Source organism: Anolis sagrei, chromosome 2 (assembly GCF_037176765.1).
Source record: "Anolis sagrei isolate rAnoSag1 chromosome 2, rAnoSag1.mat, whole genome shotgun sequence".
Taxonomy (NCBI): Eukaryota; Metazoa; Chordata; class Lepidosauria; order Squamata; family Dactyloidae; genus Anolis; species Anolis sagrei.
In genome coordinates this window covers 265,381,335-265,407,270 of record NC_090022.1, presented here as the reverse complement: position 1 = coordinate 265,407,270, position 25,936 = coordinate 265,381,335, and the positions used below count along the sequence as shown (strand labels likewise).

Sequence of the window (25,936 nt, the reverse complement as noted above, 5' to 3'; positions counted from 1 at the left end):
AATATTACCAGAGTTGACCCTACTTTGCTTCCAAGATCAGATAAGATCTGGTACTTAGGCTGTTTTACAACGACTATAATTTGTGAAATATTGGTGTCACATGCTTCAACCAACCTGCCATATAATAATAATAATAATAATAATAATAAAACAACAACAACTTCTTTATTTTTATACCCCGCCATCAACTCCCTGAAGGGACTCAGGGCGGCTTACTTGGGGCTAAGTCCAGTCAACAGTTAAAACATAATATCTACAAAATGCAATCATCAGTAGAAAAACAACATAAGCAACATTATTATACCAAAACAAGCACCAGAATCAACAAACAATAGTATAGGGTGAGGCAGCATAACTTCCTTTTTAAAAATGCGCATCATTCAGTTGGTTGAAGACGTAGCAGAGAGCTAGTGGTCTCGTTCGAGAGGAGGGAGTATAAAGTTTTGTCCTGACACAGTTCAGTTGCCATCATGCGTTGGAACAGTGAGAAGCGTGCTTTTGCCGTTGAGGCCTACTTTTTGAGCGGATTTGGAGTGGCTGGCCTGCTCTCCAGATTTGGCCCCTTGTGATTTTTTTCTATGGGGTTTTTTGAAATCCTGTGTTTATGTGAACCGTCCAAGGATCCTACAAGATTTGAAGACCAACATCCAGGAAGAAATTGCCAACATAATGCCTGCTATGCTGGCAAGAGTCATGACAAGCGCCAGAAATCGGTTTACTCAGTGTATGGAGAATGGAGGACGTTACCTACCTAATTTGATCTTCAAAACTACATAAAACAAAACTTTAAGTATGCGCCTACATTATAAAAAATAAAAATAAAAATTTCTGATTCATACAATGGGTTTATTAAATTTTGAAAAAAGGAAGTTATGCTGCCTCACCCTGTATAATTCAAGTCTCATTGTAGGAAGCTGGGCACTTATATCCAAGTAATTTTATAGTACATTTGATTCTCCAAATTCACAGGGGTTTAATAATGCAGGATCTCTGTCAAAGTAAGAAAACTGTGAAATAACTCTGGTACTCCACCAAACATCTCACTATCTCCTCTCCTGCCCACCACAATAAGCTGGACTCCATTGTCCATCATCCCACCACAAGCCTCAGCCTGAATAAGATGGTGTTGGGAAACTGAATGAATGAACAGGGAAGAGGTAGAAAAGAGACACACATTGAAGGAAAAGGGCTTTACGTTCCTGGGTGTTTCTTTGATGTCAAGATGGGATGAAGAACAATAAAGGAAAGATTTTAAAACCTGGATTTTACTTCAATGAGAAAGTGTGGAGGGAAGTGATTGAGAAAGAAGATTAAAGGCTGGGAAGGTGAGGAAAGGGATAAGGAACTGGCACTGTTGGATTGGAGAGGTGGAATTAAGCAATAGTCATAAATGACAATTTAATCTGAAAAAGTGAGAACTGCAAAAATGTGGAGGGCTGACTATAGTTGTTTCTGAATCATGTTTAAAGCATTCACTTGTGCATGAATGATAGTCTAAACTACATGTAATTTCTGTATAGCTGACTGTTTAGGCCCACTGTTTTTGGTTAGGTAACATATTTCTACAGATAGCCTTAGTACTTAAAGTTAGTACTTCTGAAAATTGGTTAGTTTTCAAACATCACATAAGCTTTGTTTTACCTGAATTAAGCTTCAAATTGTTATCTCTCATCCAGCCCAAAGCAACTCCCAGATACTGATAAAGTGTCCCAGATATAAAAGGTAGTTTCTCTAGAAACCATTAAACTGTGTGAAAATTTGATATCAAATAGATTTTTAGAATTCAGCATGAATAACATTAAGGGAGTTGTAGTATGGGACCTTGTTTTTATGGTTATGTAGAATTCCTGATATACTTCATAAGGATTCTTGAGATGTGAAAACAATCAGGCAGTATAATAAAAGGTAAAAAGTATTTGCTGTGTATCATTGTTTGTTGAAGTTGGCTAGTTAGATGTGTTTCTGTAAGGAAATGACCTTTGATATAGTACACATTTTCTCCAAGTAAAGGGAGTGGGTATCCTGTTACATCATAAGTTGCTACAATCTTGATACTGATAAGTAGGCCTGGTTACTAGAGTGCTGACTTTATAGTTTGTGTGAGAAAGAATGGAGCAAGAATCTTCTTTGTTGGGCAAAATCAGTGGTGCTGCTTATAATATTCTTGAAAAAGCAGGTAACCTTCAGGTTACTCTAATAACAGAGCCTACTATAGAAGAGAGCAGTATTACTGGTACTACTACACAATCATTTGAGGAAGAACTTAATTTGTGAGTATTAGTACCGATAGTATATTTTCTCTTTTGTGTCTTTTTTTGCAACAGCTACACATGGTGCTGAGATGCATTATGTTGTGAATAGTATGCTGCAGCAATTGAGAAACTTTGAAATTGACTACAGGCCTAATATAGAAATATTTTAGTAACCTAATTGGATATGATTTGAGTGGGGGTGGGCCACATGGGAATCCTTTAGGTATTCTTAGAGTTTATTTTCACCCTGCTTACAATTGGTTATCAAAGAGAGCAACATCTCCAAAACCATAAATTCCTATCCCAATATACATGTTAACTAACCTGAGATTTATTGGTGTAGTGGCATTGTGCATTATATCGTGTGTTGAAAATACACAGCTGCTTAGAGCTGTATTGACTTGTGGAAATATTACTTAGTATAGTCTAGATTCATTTCCATTTTTGTGAGGACAAGTTCTTATGTTGGAAGTAAAAAAATATTTTCGTTGAAACAGTTTTGTTGTATTTTTATTTCTGTGTGGTGCCACTTGAATTTTCATATAGTAAGGGGTTTAAAGAATAAATGTGAATAACTTGAATCTTTTATTGGTCTAAATATGAAAGTTTGAGGCGATTTGGGGTCTATGGAACATTATAAGAGAGAGAGAAGAGGAGGTAAATGACTCCCAAAACTCATAAATAAAAAACCAAAAGTAAAATTAAAGTAAAAAGTAAAATTATATATGCATATATTTTAAATCAATGTATAAAGTTGGTTTCCACACAAATAGTCAATGATCCACGTGTATAAATCTAAGCCTATACAGTTTTGTAACACAAAAATCACAACAGAGATGTGAAGGTCCATTGGGCATGAATCTTTTCATTGGAAGAAGATAAATTAATGTCGCTGTAACCAAAGCAACATTATATCTATAGTTATGGATAGTAAAAGCAAGAAATACTTTTCTTTACTATTATGAGATTTATACACCAGTGTGCTTGGCTGTGACTGATAGGAAGAATTACAGCATAAAGAGGGCTGGATTACAATTCATTATTTGCCACTAATGAAGATGGTAGATAGTTTTGGTTCTCCTAACACTGTTGGCATTTTTACACCAATGGTTATTAATTTTCCTCCAATGAAAAGATTCATACCCCACCAACCTTCACATTTATTACTCCTTTAGAGTTGCCAGATTATATATGTGTATTTGTTGTATATGAATCATTGACAGTTTGTTTAGTTTCTGTCACCAAGTATTCATAAGCCTAAACATTATGCAACCTTTTTGAGTAAACATTAAGAAACATGCTAACTTAACATTTTATTACTCTTTATATATGGTTTTGTATACAATTTAATTTTTAATTTTTAATTAAATTGTATACAAAGGAAAAGGTCTAATTTCTATCAGACCCTTTCCTTTGGAGAAATACCAGCACTATGGAAAGGAATGCAATAATGAGGCATGTTGGGGCCCTTATTAAATAATTGCAAGATTGTGGTACAGTTGATTTATGCTATAGTTTTCTTTCATTCTTTCATAGAAATGAAGATCTGAAGCAAATGTTGGAAAGCAATAAAGATTCAGCGAAGCTGGATGCAATGAAGAGAGTTGTTGGGGTACGTCTGTAAGACTGAAAGCGCTAACTGTGTTACAACTTTATATTAAGTTGCCAGGTTTTGTTTTAAAGTGTTACATTTTAAAGTAATGATTGACTTAAATAAAAGTATATGTTTGATTATTTTTGTCAGTGTTAATTTATTCATGAAAATATCAAATGTTTATGTTGTTGATATGGTTTCGTTCACACAATGAATTGTATTAGTTCAGAGATGCATGAGTTGATATACACTTGTGTAGCTTGATGACCCTAGTTTTGGATATCGTGAATATCATGCTAATTGCACTTCTGAAGTTGTTTGAAATGTTTTCCCCCAATATTTTATATACTACAGATTGCAATATCACGGTAGTTTTTATTTGATCATAAACTGGAATCAAGAATTAGTTTAGCACACCCAAACCCCCCGAGAATATCAGATCTCCAACTTCCTTCAGCCCAGCTGTATGATACACAATTTCTGAAAATTCTCTTGAATTATAAATGTAGTGTAACATGAAGTGCTGTTCTTCAAGAAATGTGAACCCAAAATATCATTTCTCACAAGAATTGGGGTGGAAGATTTTCCAGTGCTTACTTTCTATAGAAAGTTTCAATTTAGAGCCTCTACTGTTTTATAAAATTTGTAACGAATTTATGTTTTGTTGTTTTCTTTGCCTGCAGAAAGAGAATCCTTCAGCAAAATGTGTGAATAGTTCTGAATCAGATTTTTATCAATCTGAAATTGAACCAAGAAGTGGAAATGACTTTGTAGATTCTCCTATTGCAGTTTACTTACTTACAGGGTATTAGGATGTTCAAAATTTATATGTAGTAAAGTTAATTGAGATAAACAATCTGCTATATTATCTGTCAATGATATACTTAGTGAATAGATTATTTTTGTGAAAAATCTGTTTCACTGTGTATGTGAGCCAGCATGGTTTAATAATTTGAGCATTGGACTTGCACTCTGTGAACCCAGAATTTGAATCCCTTCTTAGTCACGGAAACCCACTGAGTAACCTTTGATAAATCACATTCTCAGCAATGGCATCCCCCCTAACTAATTGTGCCAAGAGACATTCTGATAGGTTCGCCTTGGGGTTACGATGAGTCAGAAGTGATTTGAAGATACGTAGCAGCAGTAGCATCAACAATAACAATATCACTGTGTTAGTTTCCGGTTTATTAAAAACTAGTTATGCAAATCATTATTATTTTATTCAAAATTAAACAACATAACAGGATATAGCCCTGGAATGTAAGGCTTTTAATCACAGTGTCACAAAGTTCCCAGCATATTAAAAAACTAAAGAGCTGTAAGGCGAGGCATCCAATATTGCACTCTTTGTGCGTTCTTAGATGAATCCATGTTTTTAGAATGTGACTTCTGTATTCCTGATCAGTTTGCCTTCCTTTTCTGCAGCAGATATATAATTGTGGAATATTCCAAATTCTGACAGGTTCCAGGTTTTATTTGTTTCTTCTTTTGAAAGGAACTTTCGTTATCTTTCTGTAATTGCTTCTGCTTTTCTTTGCATTTTTATCTTACTGTGCTTTGTTGACAATCACTCCAAGGGTTGATGCCTCTGGATGCAACTTTGCAGCTGTCTCCACATTCCCTAATGACATGGGATTTGTAGAGCCCATTCAGTACACTGAGTGTGGGATTAAAATTTATACCATCAGATTGGATACAGTTTTTAATTCTGAGGAGGAGAAAATTTGGTTGCTTCATGGAAACCTTTTTAGGCTGCTATGGCACAAGTGCACACTCATACATTTGAGTAAGACATAAAGAACAGGCCCTTTTGTGGCAGATACTGCGATTTGTGAGTAACTTTCACATTTTCCTGAAGCACAATGGAGGCTCTTCCATTGTGCTTCAAAGGGAGGTTTTCACTTTGTTACTTGGCCTTCCCACAGCTGCAGAAAGGGATTTGTGCTCCAGCTAAGTTAGGTAAGGGGTTTTGAGGGACTGCTGAGCAGTACTACCCTGATAGGGGCAGTCAGTCTCAGCTTTTCTGAATTCTTCTCTGATTAAAAGTCTGTGGTGATGTGCATGATGGTATAGGCACTTTTGGGATGTGCAGGCAGATCATGCTATCAGTCTCTCTGAGGGCATAGAGTTTAGTCTTATTGGAGCTATAGTGCTATAGAGGTGATGAATGAGAATTGCGTGATACACTGTGTGGGAAAGGCTATATGAGAGAGTTCACAGGTGAGCCAGCATTAGAGTGCAATGGACACGCCCGCTTAAGTCTTACAGTACAGTATCTGCAGAAAAGCACTCTCAGGTGGATTGTGCAGTAGAACATCTATTTTAGACAAGGACCATAGAGCTAGTTTCCTTTCAGGAGACATTTTTGAGCTCTTACTCTATGCTTTTCTTGGTAGCATTGGAAAAAAAGAACTGGAGAGCCATTCTGAATCTTTATGGAGTCAATCACTTTATAGACAACTAGAAGTTATGCATGCAAACTTTGAGATTGATTCTGTGAGGAGATGTAAGATGGGGAGCTCTTGGCTTTCCCCAGCTTCCAGGAGACATATTTGCTTTCCTGGAGGACCGCTTTGAGTTTAGGATCTTATCTTTTAGCATATTTACTTCTTTGGGGTGTTTACAAAGGTTTTGGTGTGCTCTGTGACCCATCTTAGGTTGAGAGGGCTGTATGTTACACCATAGAGAACCAACAAAAAGATACTGTAACATAGTGTCGCCACTGAAGTTGTTGAATGAAATTTTTGATAAAAACTGTAGTGGTAGTATAGCTCCAGTGAATCTAGTGGATTTCAGGATTTACTATGTCTTTCCAAGTTCTGGAAAGTTATCCACATTGTCAAAGTGTATATATTGTGGAATTATCCTTAGTAAACCAATCAAAGCTATGACGTGTATGATGTTGGCTTTCAAACCCATTTCTCAAAAGGGGTTGCTTTCTTGTTGCCAATGGAGAAGGAAATATCATTACTTTTGTTCCAAGTGACCTTACAGCCCTGGGATATACACCCTTTCTGTCTACATAGACTAGAGTTGCCAGGCAAAATAACGGGCGAGGCTCTCTTGGCTTTAATGATAGGGTGGAGGAGGGAATTTCAGGTAATGTTGCTTGCATGACAGGGAACACTTGCTTTAATTCCTTCTTCTACACAGAAATTGTGTCCTTTACTTACTAAACCTACTATAAATCCAAACTCAGTAACATCTCAAGGAATATGCACATCTGTTACTCTTAACATGCTCTCTCTGTTTTTCCTGTCCATTCTTTTTAGCCTTCCTTGCCTAATGAAGAAATCACTGGGCTTTGAAAGCTAGTTTAATATATTTTTTGACAGTGTATGTGTTAATGGCCATTTTTCAGCCACTGCTTTAGTAAAGTTTTAGATCTTTACACGAGAACTCACTTTATTTTAAAAGTAGAGACCTTGTATTAATGTCTGTCTTCTGTCTTTCTGTAATGCAAATATGATGCAAACTCATTGACTTCAGGCATCTTTTCTTGCTAGATTCTGAAAGAAAACAATGAATTGTATGTCCATGATTTAAATAAACTACTAAAGAGAACACGTGAGGTAAAATACTAAGCACCAGACTCAAGTAAAGATTCCGTACTCAATTTATAACAGGTTGTAGATCTATATTGCTGTTTGCAAAGTGCAATATGTAAAAAGTGGCTATACAATAACCGATGTGCCTTATTGTGAACTGCAACAGGTTAGCGAAGAAACTTATGTGCTCTTGAAATCTGTTACCTCCCTCTGTACAGTATACAAGACAGAAGCTCGTAACACATAGGCTGTTGAAACCTCTAAATTGAAATGATATCTTAGTCTTTGAAAGACCCATTATGTTCTCTAGGGCTAATGAGCCATGAACAAAGGAGGATTTACACTGATCATTATGACTTAATGAGACAAAATACACTTTAAAAAGATCCTAAATACATATTTACATGGTACACTGCAGCTATTATGGTTGGTCAGTTAAATAATGCAATATACATAGGCGAAATTCCATGATATATTTTAAATTTTGTGATATTTCAAATATCCACTATTCTAATAAAAGGATGATGTGTCATATATTAAATGTTCCTGATTTTTTTTCATATGTGATAGCATTACATCTTACAGTCTAATTATAACCATTAGTGAGGAATTTGTGATATTGATATTGAAATCAGCATAGCTGGCTGGATATTTATATCCTTATAAAGACTGAAAAAACTGACAAGGGGGTTGAGTATGACATTTTAAATGGAAGATTAATTATTGTTCTGGTTGGCTTCTTATTTATGTATGCCCAGTGACAACAAAAATACTTCTGTAAATACGTATCTGCAATTTAAAAGTTATTTCTTTGCAAAAAGTTGGACTTTAGGATTATCGTTAATATAGCTATATAGCATATTCATAGTGGTTTTTGAAAGGGCGTTCTTAATGTTGTTGTTATGTGCCTTCAAGATGTTTCTGACTTATTTCCACCCTAAGGCAAACCTCTCACAAGATTTTCTGGGGCTCAGAGTATGTGTCCATCCAAGGTCACCCAATGTGTGTCCATGGCTGAGCAGGAATTGAACCGTGATCTTCGAAGTCGAAGTCCAAAGCTCAAACCAACACACCATTCTTAATGGCTTTAAATAATTTGAAAATCAAAAGGTTATAGGGATAGCATATACTCTGTAGTGGTTACACTTGAAAAGAGCATGTCATCCATAAAAATATATTTCATTTTGTATTTCAAGATGATTGCCAGAGGGAAAAATGCATCAGAATTGTTTCCGGCTGTAGTGAAGAATGTTGCAAGTAAAAATATTGAGGTATGATAATAAATATAATTTTTATTTATAAGTATGTCTTTTAAAACTTCTGGATCCATCCCACAAAATTACTTTTTAAAGTTCATTCCAGTTTTTATTCCAATTAAGCACTCATAGAAATAATGAAGATGTAATGAAATATAAGGTTTTTTATAATTTGAATCATGTGATTTTAATATTTATACTAGGATGTTTTTAATGCTTTGTCTTAATGTTTAAATGTTGTTTATGTCTTATGTTTAATGGTTTTAATATTTAATTTATAGTTATATGTTAGTGTTTAGTTATCACAATTTTTTTCTAAATGTATGTTGGCATTGAATTTTGCCTTACCTTGATGAACTACATGCTAGTTGAGGTATTTCTGTTAGTTATGAACTGAATTTATTTTTAATGTAGGGTTGGATCTGTGGAACTACAAGAATATGAAAAGAAAGACACGAGTGTTTTCCACAATAGTCTCATAGTGATTTGTTAGCCCTATATTTATAACATCCTGTAATGTTTCACTTGCTTCAAGTTTCAGTAGATCAGTCTACTGCTTTTATTTATCCCAAAGAAAATCAATTTATTATGTATACTTTAACTTCACTTGGGTAGGAACTGTGTGTAACTTTGTCCTGATAAGTGAGTGTAACACAGTGGCTTAAACCAACATTCTGTGTTCATTGAGTGAAATGAGTCAGACTGCTCCATTCTTTGCCGTGAAGGTGCCCAGAGTCCCATTTTTGGGAAGAAAGAGAAAGCATAATTTAAACCTAACTCAGAATATTTCAGGCAGGTCAGATCTACTTAGTATTAGCAATATAATAGTTTAATTTCTCTTAATACCTTGTTCTAGGGCAGTGGTTCTCAACCTGTGGGTCCCCAGATGCTTTGGCCTTCAGCTACCAGAAATCCCAGCAGCTGGTAAACTGGCTGGGATTTCTGGGAGTTGCAGGCCAAAACACCTGGGGACCCATAGGTTGAGAACTACTGTTTCAGGGCACAATAAAGTTGTTATTTAAATGGGAGATAACATGTCTTTAAGGTTAGTTAGATAGCATTTTGGCAGCTGAAAAATTATGTGGCTGAGATTCAGGTCTTGTGAATGCTGTGAACCTAATTCTGTGTACTCGGCCAGTGTAGTATTAGGGTGGGTATTTGAATGTGCTTTCGTCATATATGTTATGGGTAGTATTCCTGCTTAGAATGACATTTAAAGACTTTCTCTAGAGAGTATGTCACAAGACCACAAAAGATTTCAAAAGATCTCCATGGTAAATATATTTTTGTTACAAAGTCGTTTCAAAATTCATTTCATAAGAGCACATTGCCCTGGACTTTGTTACGTGCCTTATATCAAAAAAATGCAGAAAAGTGACCTAGTAAGCAATTGGTGGTGTAGAACAGAAATAATCAAAGGTTTAGTCAATAACTCATGAAGTTTGATATACGTGTATTGATAATCTAATTAAACAGATCTGCCTGTGTTCCTCAACTCTAATGTGGCCCTGTTATTATTAGTTTTAAAGGGAGGAGTGCTTGTAACATTGAATGAAGGTAAATGATAAAAGAATGGTGCAGTCACGAAGCTGAAGTACTCCTGCCTCTAGTCTCAGAGTGGTTTCAAGGAAAGGAGGCTTTCTCTGCACACCTGCAGTCATTCACTACACAGGCCTCTTGTTGTCAATGTTGATTGCTGCTTGTTCATAGTAGAACAACAAATAATTTACTGCCTCATAACCTTCTGTGATTTAATATCTTGCTTTTTGGCAGAATGGGCAGAAAAATCTTTCTTCTGATAGTAACAATAATTACAGCACAGCTGCAGTTAAAGGTTTTTCAGAGTTTCCATTATATACCCGTGTGGTCAGTCAGAACAGTTTTTTGTCTATGCTTAGTGTAATATACAAAGGCTTTGTTTAGAACTTGTCTCAAACATACCTTTAAGATATAGCAAATATTAAACTGTTTGGGAGCTGGTAGGTCTTCTCCTATACAGATTATGATTTCTCAGAAATACACTTTGTTACAAAATTTTTCAAAAATAGTTTTTAATGCAAGTTTTTCTTTCACAAGTTTGTATGCGGGTATGAAGGATAAATGATGTTAAATAACTGTATTCTGTCCTGAATGTGTTTTTCTTTTCAGATTAAAAAACTTGTATATGTTTACCTCATGCGCTATGCAGAGGAGCAGCAGGACCTGGCCCTTCTGTCAATTAGCACCTTTCAGCGTGCTCTGAAAGTAAGTAAATATAATTAGCAGGACTTCCTCAAAATTGTTTGTCATTACAAAACTAAAAGTAGTGTTTAGGGAAAAAGAAAATAATAATAATAATAATAATAATAATAGTCATGACAATAATAATAATACTTTATTTATAACTCACCCTGTCTCCCCAGGGGGAATATCTCACTTTTGATTACCATAATATTTCATGATGTCAACCTTTATGATTGTCATTACATGTTTAGTCTTCCTTACCCCAAATCCTTGGGTTTTTTCGGACTATCCGTATTTGCATACAAATAGTGAATAAGGAAAGGGGGCTAAGAACGCATCCTTAGCATCCACTGAGTTATTCTCAGGGAGCACTCACTTGGTCAAAAATTTTGACGTGGGGGGTGCGGTTGCAGGGAGGAAAATTCCAATGCATCTGGTTGCTATGGCCTAAGGGAATGCTAGAAAGCTCTGACTACCCAGCTAAGCCATGCCATGTTTTCCCTTCATGCCCTGTTTCCAGGGAATGCTTTGTGCTGTACTGTCTCCCACATCCTGGGGTAGAAGGAGAATAGTGTGGATTGGTTGGCCAGTGGGCAGCTGGAGATTTCTAACATGTCCTTAGGTTGTGGCAACCAGAAGGGGTAGGGTGTCCCTGCCAAGGTACTTAGTTCAGGAATTTTCCAAAGGGGAGTCTGCCAAGATGCAAAACCCATTTGTGTAAGGCCACAGGTTACCATTTGAAGAACCACAGCTACAGATAAGCAGCTCGTTCTTCCTGGATTTTGCAAGAGTTCTTAGTGTACTGCTGATATGAAAAGTATTTATATACAGATAGAGCAAGGGAAATAAGGGCCAAGTTGCTACAAATAGGGTTATCAAAGCCCATGGTATTTTCTCACAGTTCGGAAGTGTTTTGAGATTTTAAGTGACATTAACAAGTTTGAGATGATAAAGTATGAGAATACATCTTTCTTGTAAACTGAAGCACAGGTTTAGATTTAGTGTGATGCTAATTTGCAAACACAATAAAGAGTTTAAAGAGTATGAAAAAAGTTCAAACGTGTCACATTCTAAATGCCATTTGTATCATAATAAACAATTTACTAATACAGAAGGGCCAAGAACAAGAAATGACATTGAGCTGGGCATTTTCCCCCTTGGCTGGACATATGTCCTTTTCTGGCCATGAATGGAACAAGTGTCAACTCCTCTATTTCTTTTGGAAATGATGATAATACTTTTGGTAAGGTTTGATCTTTGATAGTTCAAAATATTCCTGATGACAGTATCTTTCTAGATTGGCAAAGTAACATGCACCTGCATGAACTTCTGCACATTTTGGGATGTCTTTAATAATAGTAGTAGTACTGGTAGTAAATAGTGGTAATAATTAGTATTTTTATCCACCATATATATGTGCATATCTGTAATACCAGTTAAATGAGAATACATATTTAAAACAAATTTACATATAATTTAAAACTCTCTAGATAGATCTACTATTGCATTCTGAGAACAAATTAAGAAAAAGTTATCTGGTAACAGCTGCCAATCTAGTTCTGGCTGACTGAAGTCAAAGTTCCCAGATGTCTTGAGTATACAGAAGAGATTATACAAGTTAAGACAATCTTTTATGTAACTTGAACCCAAACCATAGAGGGCTTTAAAGGTGGCAATCAGCATTTTGTACCTTGCTTGGAAACTAGTTGGCGGCCGGTTGAGTGATTTTAATATAGATGTAATGTGATTAATCCTAGATTTGCCAGTAACCACTTTGACTACAAAGTTTTAAAGTAATTGTAATTTTCAACCTTGTTACAGAGGTAGTGAAGTATATAAAAGTCCAGCCTTGAGCTTCTTGCCTTTTGGACTAATGTGGATTAGTTACTCTTTAGGACACAGTGTTTAGGCAGCTGGATATGGAAATCGTGTATGGCATTATTTAGGTTTTGGAAACAACAAAAAGTCAGGTGTTTGTAAGGAATTACACAATTGAAATTGCATCAGAAATTCCAAAATCAAAGACAAGAGGAATTGTAAATTTACATAAGTGCTACATGAAGAGGGAAGGTAAAATGAATGGGAGGATTTCTTTCATAAAGGCTGGTGTAAATATTTTCCATATTTTGAAGATCTTCTTGGTCAGATTGATATCTGGAATATTCTTTTTGTACATACAATTGTGTGAACTATATATATTTTGAATATGTTATTCTATTTGTATATTTTGCATATATTAGTGATGTATTTTTTACAATCCCTGTTGTCTTTAGTTTTGGCATCTCTGGTGCTGTTTCTGTTATGTTTTCTTTTAGGTTTCTCCTTTTTACATGGACAAATATACTTTAGGTAACCTTGACAGTGCATTTCTCTGAAGATTCCTCTTCCTTAATTTTCATTCTAGGATCCTAACCAGTTAATCCGCGCAAGTGCATTGAGAGTTTTATCCAGTATCAGAGTGCCAATTATTGTTCCAATTATGATGCTTGCTATCAAAGAAGCATCCACTGATTTATCACCTTATGTTAGAAAAAATGCCGCCCATGCAATCCAAAAGCTTTACAGGTATGCTCTCTACAGCCATAAATATAGCAGAGGTGTATTTAATGCTCGGTAGAGTGTATTATAATGAAGTTTAGCTATAGCTTATGCTAACTGCCTTCTGTTAATGGGTATAAAGTCAGCAAAATGACTTTGACTGAAGGGTCTGTGTTAACATAGTTGAAGGTAAGTTAAATCTGTACATGTAAAAGAATCTCTGTGTTATATTGCAATCATTTTTTAAAATGTCATTTTCCTCTTCTCTTAACTTTGCCTTCTTTATCATGTGTTCACTAGATGTTCAGCTGCTATTAAGGTTCCCATTATCATGAATCAGCAGTTCAATGTCTGTTCTGGTTTGGCGTGATGTTCTAACACAAATAATTTGGGTTTGAATCAAATTTGAAAACAATGGGACTTACAATGCTACTCATTTAGTCTAAATAGACAAAATATTCAGTTGGTTAAAATAGCACTTGAACCTTCACAGATAAAACATTGTTCGCTATGTATCAAATCCATGCCTTCATCAAGATTTCTTCCCAATGAGCTTTCATTGAAACTCTGTTTGGAAAGTCAGATAAAATCACCCATGCTCTGCATCATTCTTTGGATGGCACAGAGGAGCAATCCCCAATCCTTTAGACCAGTGGTTCTCTACCTGTGTGTCCCCAGATGTTTTGGCCTTCAACTCCCAGAAATCCTAACAGCTGGTAAACTGGCTGGGATTTCTGGGAGTGGTAGACCAAAACATCTGGAGACCAACAGGTTGAAAACCACTGCTTTAGACGTTGGACAACCCATGACAGGGTGAAGTTGCCCATTAGACTGTGGAAGTGAATTTGGATGATATTCCCACCAAGTCTCGGACTGAGTTAGAGACAGAGCTCAGGAAAAAAATGTGAGCTTCAAAGAAAATGCATCAGAGGAGGCGGTCTGAGATACCTGCAGATAAACAATCTAAAGATTGTTTCCCAGTGTATTTACTTATGCTCCATTTTTCTTTATAATTTTTGAAGTACTTTTAAAGAATTGTGAGTTGTGTCTCTGAGCATCCAAGAATGACTGTTCATGTTGGTCACCAAAACCTCACTCCTTTTTCCCCCATACTTTCATTTAGTTTCTTTAGCATTTTCATGTACCACATATTTGTGTGCAAACATCTGAAATATTTTAAGATAATATGATTCCTTTCATTTACTTTTTAGCCTTGATCCCGAGCAAAAAGAATCTTTAATTGAAGTTATAGAAAAACTTTTGAAAGATAAAAGCACAGTAAGTAATTCAGCTGCTTTATAATATGAAATTATGACTTTTTATCTGGAATTTTGAGCCTAAGTGTGAACAGGGAAGAGGAATATTTAGGCAGCAGTAAGGCTTTATGTTTGTGTTTTTGCAAAACATTTACGCAATGTTTGTGTTTTTGAAAAAAAAGCATTTTGGCATAGTGGGCAAGTGAATGTATTGTATCTCAGTTATTTCCTTTTTTAAAAAAAATATTTTTATTGGTTTATGGTGCATACAGAAAACAAAACCGACACCAGAGGAAAACAAAAATAAATAGAAAACAAACAAAAAACCAGAAAAGAAAAAAATAATATACAAAAGAGTATGCAAATTTACAGAATAGTATATAGTCAGTGCTTGTTAAACATATGAAAAATCAACTTTGATGGTACAGTTATAATACATTAACATTTATTGTCCCTCTAACCCCACACCCGTGAACCCAACCCCCATGACCTCCGACACCACTCCGTGTGGATCACATAACTAACCCACAACAATCCCACATGTTTTCTTTCACTGAATCCCATTTATGGCGATCTTCAAATCTACTTTTGTCTTCTTTTCGAGATATCCAATTGCCAATCTCCATTTTTTAACAAATGCTTCATTATTTCCTCCTCTGCTGCTATTTGTCAGTTTGGCCATTTGGATATAATCTACTAATTTATCTCTCCAATCCTTTATAGTTAACTCTTTTTTCCCCTTCCATGTTTTAGCTATTGTTAATCTTGCAGCGACAAAACAATACTGGCAAATTTCTTCATCTCCTGTGCTAATATGACTTCTAAATATTCCTAATAAGCACATTTCTGGTTTTTTCTTGATTTTTTTGCTAATCATTTTGTTTGTTTCTTTCACCACTTTTTTCCAGAATTCTTTAGTATCTCAGTTATTTCCTTGGAATTGTGGCCTGAAAAGACTTAGAGCCAGAACTGAAATTATTGAATTAAATTCTAAATTATATGAATCTGTGAACATCAACTAAATCACCAGATCCTTCTCTTTGCCTAATTCAATGGAAAAAAAACCTTAACAGTGAATGTTGGAAGGTGACCATAACAGCTTCAAGCAGTACCTTTGAAATAAGCTCAGTTCATATATCCAAATAGTTATTGAAGTGGCATCTGTTGTACATTTAGTACAGTCATAAGAGTTTGTAGAAAAAGGTTAATAGAATCATAGAGTTGGAGGAACCACAAGGGACCCTGTAGTTCAAACCCCTTCCAGTGAGTAGTCAACAGCTGAAGCATTTCAAGAAGGTGGTGATTCAAGCCAAAAATCCAAGGAAGTAACTTAAAACAGTAGGCTTGGGCCTGAAACAGTTTGAATGAAAATGATTTGTAATATTCATTTTTTTTTTGGAAAATTTCCTAGACTCCTCCTCCAGAGAGGGCCCTCCTGGGACTCGCTTTCCCAGCAGCACTTGCATAGGGCAGGAATTGAAAAGTCTCGTTAGTTCCTCTTGGAGCATGATGGGAGTTCAAAGTTTTTTTCCCTCTCTCTCTGTCTCTCAACCAATAAAAAGTCTGGTTGTGTCCATGCTCAGATTGGCTGGGAATGGACACAACCGGTAACTCCAATTCCCTGAACCCTCTCTTGCGATTTGTCTTACTTTAAAAAAATGTTATGGTTAAAATTTAAAATCATTCTAAAAAATCGGTTTTCTAAAAACATTGGTGAATTGTTTTGAAACTTGGCAGGCCAGCAGTTGTAAACAGGGTCTAAAACTGAGGTAGGTTTCATGCAGATAGGCCTTAAAATGACTGAGGATTGAGCTTTTAAAGTTTTCCATTGTTGTCAATGGGCCAAATCTTTGCCAACACCTCTCCCTATTTGAGTAACTTCCCGGCAAACAGAATGACGGGTCAGTCGACAGTGAACCCCAAAATAGCAGGCCTTTTGTACAATTTCACACTTCTAGTAAGCAGTAATAGGTATTCTGGTTATGTGTCTGTTAGACTCATGAAGGCTTCACAAAGTGATGCAGGTCTACGGATTCTTTAGTTAGCTCATATAGACCCACTCAGGGAAAGAAGTACAGTATATATTCTGTAACCAGTTTGGCTTCCAAACACCAGCTTGATAGGGAAAGCACTCTCCTGATTAATTTTAATATCTGAATGATTATGGCCAGGTATTTGATAATTACTGTATTCTGCTCATCAAGTAGAGTTCCATAAAATTCTCTTAAATAGATTTGGTGCAAACCTCCAGATGAAAATATGGGCTTTTGAGGCGATTCAGGTTGAAAGTGATCTTTCAGAGGGACTGGCCATGTGTTGTATTTGGACTCTTTAGGTTCTCAGATAAAAACAAAGCGGAATTCTCACATCTTTATACACAGGATGTAACACTGAGTAAAGAAACAGGGTTTCCTGTTTTATAGCATCTGGGTTCACTGATGTTGAAAGGGCCTTTAAGGTCTCCAGCTGTAGGTGTAAATGCATCTTTCTTTCAAAACCAATGGAGTATCCATGTGCCTGTGAAGACTAGATAGGATTAGCTCTAGCGGCTGACTCTTGGGAGGTCAAATAATTTGCTTGTTAAAAATGAGCTGAAGAATTGGTGATGGCTTTGTGATGAGATTACTGATGTGTTCTAAGCTAGAATATTGCCTTGGGAAAACAGAGCAAAGTAAAGTGCATTCTTTAACATATTTAACAGATATGCTGGAAGTAATATGTGGTGTTCAGATTGCAAATGTGTAGGTAACTTAGTGTATTCAAAAGTTATTGATTCAATGTTAGTAAAGGATTTACTGTTGTGGGGAAAAATAACTGAGTTTGTGGAGATGCTTTATTGTGATAGATCTATTATCCAGCTATTAGAAGATAAATGACTGATCTTTACCAGCTTCCATGCTTCTAGAAAATTGAAATAAGAAGGGGAATATCATTTGGGCTGTATGATTAGGGCAGGTGGGATGGCCATTAATTTAAGGAAAGGAAATGTTGGCAGCATAGGCCAACTTGCACTATATTATCAATCAAACCTCGATATACTTCTTGTGATGACCTAGCACTCTCAGGTTTTTGCAGCGTTAATTAGAATTCATGACAAAATAGATGCAAGGAAACGTTTTGTACCCTTCATAATTTTATAGAAAATTTATTGTTATTAGAGGAACCATTTGCTTAGTGTGATTTTTTTCATTACCAGCTTGTCAACTAGTATAGATAATCTGGAGAAAATATGAACTCCATAGATTGGGTGTCACTTTTGTTGATGGTTCATGTAGTTTACCTTGGAGCGCAGCTAATGGCTGAAGTTCATAGCAACAGCACAGAAAAACGTGGCAACCAGTGAAAGACAAATGAACCATGTTTATTGCTTTAATATAAAAAATACATAAATGGAGAGCTGTATTTGAATTTGACAAGCTCACTGCTAGTTTTGTAAGAATGATTTTTTTGTACAAAAAAGCTACTGTTTAATTTTCCTCTCACTATATCAATGGCACAATTTAGTGTTAGGTTTTTTTTGGCTTTAAATTCTGATTGAGAATTAAAATGAAATGATGCAATGTTGTTATGCAATATTGAGCATTTAATTGCTTGAGATCTTTCTCAGATATTTGGATATGGAGTAGATCTTTCAGTAGCAGAAATTCCCTTTATCTTGTAGAATGTTATAGTTCCCCCTGTTTGATCAAATGTTAAAATAGTGTAAAAACAGAAATCCTGTTCTTGTTACATGAAACCAAGAGAATATTGTATGCCTCTTTAGCTTTGTATGAATAACATGCATATTTAAAAGTAGGCTGAAAATGTTTCTTTTCTGTTGAAAACCAATTCTTGTACAATAATTCAAACCTTTAAGTACATTTTATGCTTTTTGTTATTTATACTTTTTCTTTGACAAGCCTTTTCTAAAGTGCATAGTTTTCTTCCTATTGAAACTTATACATATCTACTCAGAAGTAAGTTCCACTAAGTTTTAATAAGAACACACATATAGGATTACATTCTTTGTTTACCATTAACAACCCATTTTGAAATATTGTTTTGTGTCTATTTGGTAGGTTGTTATGTATTTATAAGTGGCTGTGTTGACTTTTTAGCTGGTGCTTAATTTTTGCATATATTTAAATAAGTTATAGGTAAATAAGAAGTAATCACTTTTCACCCTATGCCCTCTTAATTTTTCCTTGAGAAGGGGCATCTGTAGGTAAAATGATTAGAGATGTATAAGTTGTCTTTGGTTTCAGCTGTGAAATACTGAAAAGATTTTTCAAAAAAGAAAACAATAGGTTGTATTAAAGGTTTTCCTTAAAGAGCTGTGGTTTGTTTTCTAACCAGGATACTAACTCATTACTATATTAGTGTTATGCAATATAAGAAATATTAATAACAATTGTAAAAAAGAACAAAGGAAGAAAAATGTAAATGTCTACAATGGAAACTTTTTTCCTCAAAGTGATGTGATAGAAAATAAATGTAAGCATAATGCATTTTCTTTAGTCCTTTACAAATAATCAATTCCCTTCTTCATGGAATGAGTTGTATACATGCTGGGACCAGCAGGTATCAGTACATAGCAGGGCACAAGACAATAAATGCAATGTCACGTTTATAGTTATTGGTAATTTATAAAATCCCCACAGGACTTCAAACTTGTTTTGCATAATAGCAAGACTATATTCTGAGCTGTTTTCTTTCAGTTGTAATGGTAGGTGCATACTAATAAGCCAAATGTCAACCAAAAATAGGAGAAAACTCTAACATATGAATGCCATTGTTAATATTTTTCAAAAAGTGCCATTTCAATAAATGGTATTTCTATTTAATTGCTTACTTTAAATCATTGGGGAAATTTTAGAGGTTGAAATGCAGATCCCTGGTGCTCAGCTAGAATGTGACATTAATTTGCTGCCAAAAACCTGTCTCACTTGCTTGCTTAACTGCATACATATCAGTTGCTTCATATGGAAGCCTCATCAGAGTACCCTTTTAGTGTGGCACATGGTTCAAAACAAAATAAAACTTAATTAAGTTAGGAAAAAAGATAATACATAATGTTCAGTAACAAGTGATTATGTCATATTTACAAGTGATGGCTGATTGAATCAACAAAATATGGTATTTTCAGTACATCTTACATTTTTGAGAACTCAAGCAAAACACTGAGAAGCTTTGTAAAGATAGCAATGGCTACAGTAAAAACAAACCAAATGGGCTGAAATATTGAGCAATTTTGTTTTTTTCTTGAAGTATGTCTAAGAAAAACTGGTATGTGGGCTATCATTAAGGTATGCTATCTCAAGATTGACCTTGTGTTTAATAATTTTCCTTCTACTGATGTAGTAGCCATTGGATATAGCCCATGGTTCTTCTTAAGGCCACTCTCATAAATGTAATTCATATTGTCAGCAGTGAGTAGAACAAAATCCACAGTCTTTACATCCTTTCTGTTTCAAAGCAAGATTCCCCCGTTCTTCTATGACAAGATAAAATTAGCGGTACTGAATACCCTTTGGTGCTTTTTTGATAGTGAACACAATCTGGAAAACTAGAGTTGTATTACCAGAACAGATAGATAGATAGATAGACAGACAGACATATATTGATATCAGTTTAAGTTTCATTATACAATTTGATAAGTCAGTAATTTTCCAGTACATCACGTAAATCACCTACACATTGATTAAAACTAACTCACCCGAAATACCCCCACTTTCTCCCCACCTCAAAACAATAACCATAAAATAAAAAATGGAACAGTTAATACAGTCTTGAAGAAGAAAAATGGTGGAGTTGGCGTGATGGGCATCTTTTTATGTTCTGTTAACTATTCCCGATTCTTGGGATGGCATGAGGAGCAATCTACTACAGGTGGGTTATTCAGCCTCCTGCCAACCTGACTGCAGAAGTCACTGTTCTTTTTCCATTTGTTCCACTGACTCTTCTTTTTTTTCTGTCAGTTTTTAATGGTTGCTGTATTGTCTCTGTTCCTTTGCTGGAAGAATGTTTTTCTGTGGATGCATTTTTCTAGGTTGAAAATACATATATCTGTGTATTAAAAAGATTGAATATTGTCAACATTGTGTGTTAAAAAGTATATCTGCAATAACAAAAGGAATTATTGAGTGTTGTACTTGTGAACAAAGCATACTTTGAGAACATAAATCTCTTTTAGTTTTTTCCCAGTAGCAAATGTGATTGTAGCATAAGAAGGAATATTTTTTCAATTGTTTTGTAAGCTTTTAGTTAATTTTATAATTGTGGAATGCTTGGCCTTACTAATTAAGCATAGAAGAATACTGCATAATTTAAATGATGGGTTATGCTGTCACTTTTGTGCTCTCTATGGTTGTTGAAAGGAGGAGAGTATGCTTTATATCACAGGCCAACAATCTACCACATATTACTATTGTTAAGGGAACTGAAAGTTAGTGCTCTGTTTATTTATTTATTATCGATTTTTCTCCTGCACCAAGGCAAGACTCAAAGCGGCTAACGATACAATAAGCACATACAAAGTAAAAATTAAAACAGATTAAAACCCAATAAATTCCTTATAGCAACCTGATTATCTAAATCTGTCAGCTATAAAATCCTATTTACAAATATATACATATTTAAAACCATTACTCTAGTTATTTTTGAGAAAGATGCAAACAAAGAGGGACTTAAAAGTGTAATAATAATGACAAATGCCTACCTATTAGGCCTAAGAAATAAAACTATCACAAATTACTTTTCAAAAACTTACTTTGCTAGCTCTGTTTGGGATATATTCAATGTGTACGGCTGCCACATTTCTCTCAGTGTTGCTGAATAGACATATTTCCATGTATTTTTAATCCTTCCATGTCATCTCTCTGCCCTCCTAGAGCATATTTACTGTCTTCAGTTTTTAGATTGAAAGTTCCTTAGAAAATTTAATCGTCTTCTGTGTTCATATTTTTATTCTGTAGCTTGTAGCAGGGAGTGTTGTGATGGCATTTGAAGAAGTGTGTCCAGACAGAATAGATTTGATTCACAAGAACTACCGAAAGCTCTGTAATCTGTTGGTTGATGTGGAAGAATGGGGACAAGTTGTCATTATCCACATGCTGACTCGGTATGCACGCACACAGTTTGTGAGCCCTTGGAAAGAGGTGAGTTGTTTTTGTATTTTTAAAACTAGCTATTACTGTTTTGATGTATGCTGGCTTTCTAGCAGATGTGTACACCCATAACTTTGAATTAATAACATGCATGCTGCTTTGCTACATTGAAATTGCTGGTAAATAAAACAGCCAAGACTCTCTGAAAGCATTGTTGTTTTTTCTCACTGCTGTTCACTAATAGTAGCTTTTCCTATTGAGCCTCTACAATATACAGTATAAAAGAAACACTGCAAGACATACTGATTAAAACTATAGCAGTTATTCAACAGATATTTTGTTTCTGGATTTCTGCCTGAAAAGCAAATGTCAAGAATTCACCTCAGGTTCTTGCTTCTTCGCTATTCACCTCATCATTGATTGAAGTGGATGGATGGTGAAGACAAAATATTTTAAATACTTCTCCATGCAGTGAAGCTTGAGAGTGAAGAAACATAAACCTAAATCTAATTTCGGATCTAAAATGCTCAAGACAAAGTATTGTTTCCTTGATGGAAGAGCAGAAATAAAAGAGAACATATCAGCATTGTGACGCAGTTGCCAGAGAAAAGCTGATTCACTTTTAAATTACTTTAACAGAAGAATAGTTTTTAAGTCATGAGAAATAGAACTCCTGTATAATTTCGAGCCTTATTTTGAGTATAATGTCTGAGTAATAGAGTTGTGTGTCATCTGCGTAGAAATGTCACCTAACTCCAAAACTCTGGATGACCTCTCCCAGCAGTTTCATGTAGATGTTAAAAAGCATGGGAGATAAAATAGAGCCTTGCGGGACCCCACAGGTCAAAGGCCAGGGGTCCGAGCAGGCATCTCCCAGCTTCACCATCTGGGATCGGTTAATGCTGATAGTTGTTGCGGTCAAGCCATGCCCTTGGGGTGCTTTTTGGTAGCCCCCATTCTGAATTCCATAATTATCAAAGTCACAGGTCCGCATCTCCGTTTACAAACCCGCATGCTCCCTCTGATCATCTGGAGAGGCCCTGCTCACGATCTCACCTGCGTCGCAGGCGCGTTTGGTGGGGACGAGGGACAGGGCCTTCTCTGTGGTAGCCCCCCGACTCTGGAACTCTCTCCCCAAGGACATCAGACAAGCCCCAACGTTGGCTGTCTTTAGGAAGAGCCTGAAGACCTGGCTGTTCCAGTGTGCCTTTCCAGAATAGGAGACTCCTGGCTTCAAGCCCCAAATGCACATTGCACCTACCTCCAAATATCTCTACATATTACCTGTCAAGTTCAGCACTTTTTAAATTTTGTCCTTTACATTTGGCCCGGCCTTTGGTTTTAATTGCGTCACGGTGTCATTATTTTACTGTTTTATTATTTTGCTTGATGTTTTATTACTTGCTTATGAGTTTATTGTGTATTGTATGTTGTTGTTTGTCGGCGGCCTTGGCCTTCGTAAGCCGCATCGAGTCCTTCGGGAGATTTTGCGGGGTATAAATAAAGTTAATTAATTAATTGATTGATTAATTAATAATAATAATTCAACCTCTGGGAGAGGAAATTGATTGTATTGTCCAACACACATTTGGTGCTTCAGATGTTTCTGGGTATATTTGACCTGCTGATTCCAAAAATGGCACCAGTTTCCTATTATCAGCTTTAGTTTTTGTGATGTAGAACACATGCCATCTACCACTATTCAATTGCTCATTCTAGGATGGGGTGCATTTTTCTAACAGAAAGTGACCTAGAAGTGTCCCTTCCCCATCATTGCAAGGCATTTTTAGAATTTTGGGGAAATTTAGGGATCAGGGATTTGCAGAAATGACCCAGGTAGACTTTCCCCAAATCTTCTGAAACCTCAGAAAGAACTCATAGTTAATAGCAGTAATGCCTGGTGTCTAACCTTCTATCATTTTCATACTGTGAACCCCTTTGAGGAGATGCATTTTCTCCATGTCTAATCCCAGTCTTTTGTTTTAGCTTTGTCATGTTTGGATTTTTGTGGATTTTAGATAAATTACTTCAGAAAATGTAACATTTTTTGTTGTTGTTTCTCTCTTCGTATTTTTGTTGGTGTCTGCTTATTTTAAGTGTTGGATGTCACATGGATAACATTGTTGCAATTGTTAAGAACATGAAATATATTAGGTACATAAATGTTTAATACTTCAGTTCTTGGTGCTACCACCACTTTTATTATAGTTGTGAATTTGGAAATAGTGGTGGGTTTACATGTTACTTTTCAAGTTTTATGATCTTACATTGTATTGCCATAGATGTTAGATACATTAGTGTCAGTGAAGCTATTATGGCATGGCTAAGACAGACATAGGGATGGTATTTTCAAACCTGTGGCTTTCCAACATTTAACCATGATTAAGGGAGTGTAGCAATGTCTGAATAGAGCAGGAAGGTTAAGATACAAAATTGGTTTTTTACTAATTGAATTGCTAAAATATCAGAAGGATCTTTTTTGTTATCAATGAATCTTCCTGATTTTTTCAATTGTTTCTTAAATAAACATGTAACAAGGTTTCTTATGTAGGCGAACACATTTTAATTTAGTTTATTTGCATCATTATAGATCAGTATTTAGACTGTTTATATGTAAATGTATGATTTGAGGAACAATTAAATGTTGACAAAGTATATTGCAGTCATATCAATTGCAGTGCATTTTCCATAATTTTTCTAACTGACATCTTTGATAAATAGTGGTTGCCAAGTCAAAACCGATTATACAGTGCACTAGGAATTCATGGTGCTGTCAGGAAGAAGACCGATTGACTTTAAATTTACATATTAATGAGAAGATTTGTTAAGGGGCTGCTTTACTATAGAAAATAACAGCATATTTATAGGGCACGACATTTTATAAATAAAGCTGATGCAGGAAAATGGAAATTAAACCTTTCAGATTAATACTTTCAAGAATGGTAAAATGCGTATTTGCATTTTTATTTCCTGAATTTACCTTCCTTTCTGAGCAGCACATTTCCTATCCCCCCAGCCCTATGTTATAATCTGCTATTCTTTTGGGATTAGTAAATTTGAATAATATTGTGTGTTTCAACAAGTTAAGGGAACCCTCCAAGTGAGATGGAGAAATGATGGCAGTTTTTAATGTTCTTATAATTCTGATACAAATCAAGTTAACTTTTATTAGAAAACGAAAAATCATATCCATTCCACAATTTTGGGATGGCACAGAATAAGATAAAAAGTGTGTCCATACCTTTTTTACTATACTGAAATGTAATTCATTTTGTGTAAATGAATTGTTGAAGGAGCTTTTCACTCAAGATTCAACAATTCACCAACTGTTAGACTTTAAATAGTGAGTTCCTTGCATGCTTATGCAGAATTACTTTTAGGGTATACAACTTGGGTGCAGAAATTATTCAGTTCTTGTCTAACCTTCAAAAAAATAACAAAAAGTTGATAAAATGTTTGAATCTAGCAGTAGGAATTAGGTTTTGGTTCAACATATCTGAGACTGACTTTCCGGATTCTGAAATAGGTCTGTCTGCTCACTCCCCTTTTTATGTTTTGTTGTTTACTCTTGCTTGATAGTGGATTTTGCCAGTTGTAGGGAAAACAAATACCTACTGCAGGATCAGCTAGAGTACAGTGTAGTTGTTTTGCAGTTCAAGCTTTAGTGCATTGTTTGCATCTGCATCTGCAGCCTGACACTGAAAGTCTGTGTTTTTCTAGCATTCCTTCACTTTTCTCTGGCTATATCATATTTATTCTAGTATAATGTACCATTGAATGTAATGTGCGCCACAATTTGTAGGTGCACATTACAAAAAATAGATTTGCCCTCAAATGTAATGTACCCAACAGTATAGTCATAGCAGGTTAGTGAGGCAGGCGTCATGGATGAAGCCATTTGGGAAGTTATGACCCTATGTCAGGCCAAGGCTGGTGAACTCATTAACTAACCTCACACCTGCTCGAGAGAAGGGCCCCATACTGTCCCAGCCTCCCAACTCCTCAGATTCATAGCTGGATCTTCCTGGCAACCTGCCACCTCCTCGTCTGAGTCACCGTGGGGTGTATATGGCAGTATCATCATCTATCTCCTACAAGATAGATGATATTACTGTCTACAAGAATTGTGGTCAATACAGAAGCTGCATAGTTTGGACAATGCCTGAAGCCCAAATCGATCA

At 35.6% G+C, this 25,936-nt stretch overlaps 1 protein-coding gene across 3 annotated transcripts in view; it reads left to right on the top strand.

Annotated features, from left to right (window-relative positions):
- AP3B1 (adaptor related protein complex 3 subunit beta 1) overlaps window positions 1-25,936 on the top strand; it is a 156,644-nt gene that overhangs the window by 14,158 nt on the left and 116,550 nt on the right. For all 3 annotated transcript variants that reach the window (XM_060761621.2, XM_060761623.2, XM_060761622.2), the window contains exons 2-7: window positions 3,789-3,864; window positions 8,594-8,668; window positions 10,802-10,897; window positions 13,281-13,441; window positions 14,626-14,692; window positions 21,624-21,806. In XM_060761621.2, coding sequence (XP_060617604.2) covers window positions 3,789-3,864; window positions 8,594-8,668; window positions 10,802-10,897; window positions 13,281-13,441; window positions 14,626-14,692; window positions 21,624-21,806 — 658 coding nt within the window. The remainder of the gene's footprint in view (window positions 1-3,788; window positions 3,865-8,593; window positions 8,669-10,801; window positions 10,898-13,280; window positions 13,442-14,625; window positions 14,693-21,623; window positions 21,807-25,936) is intronic.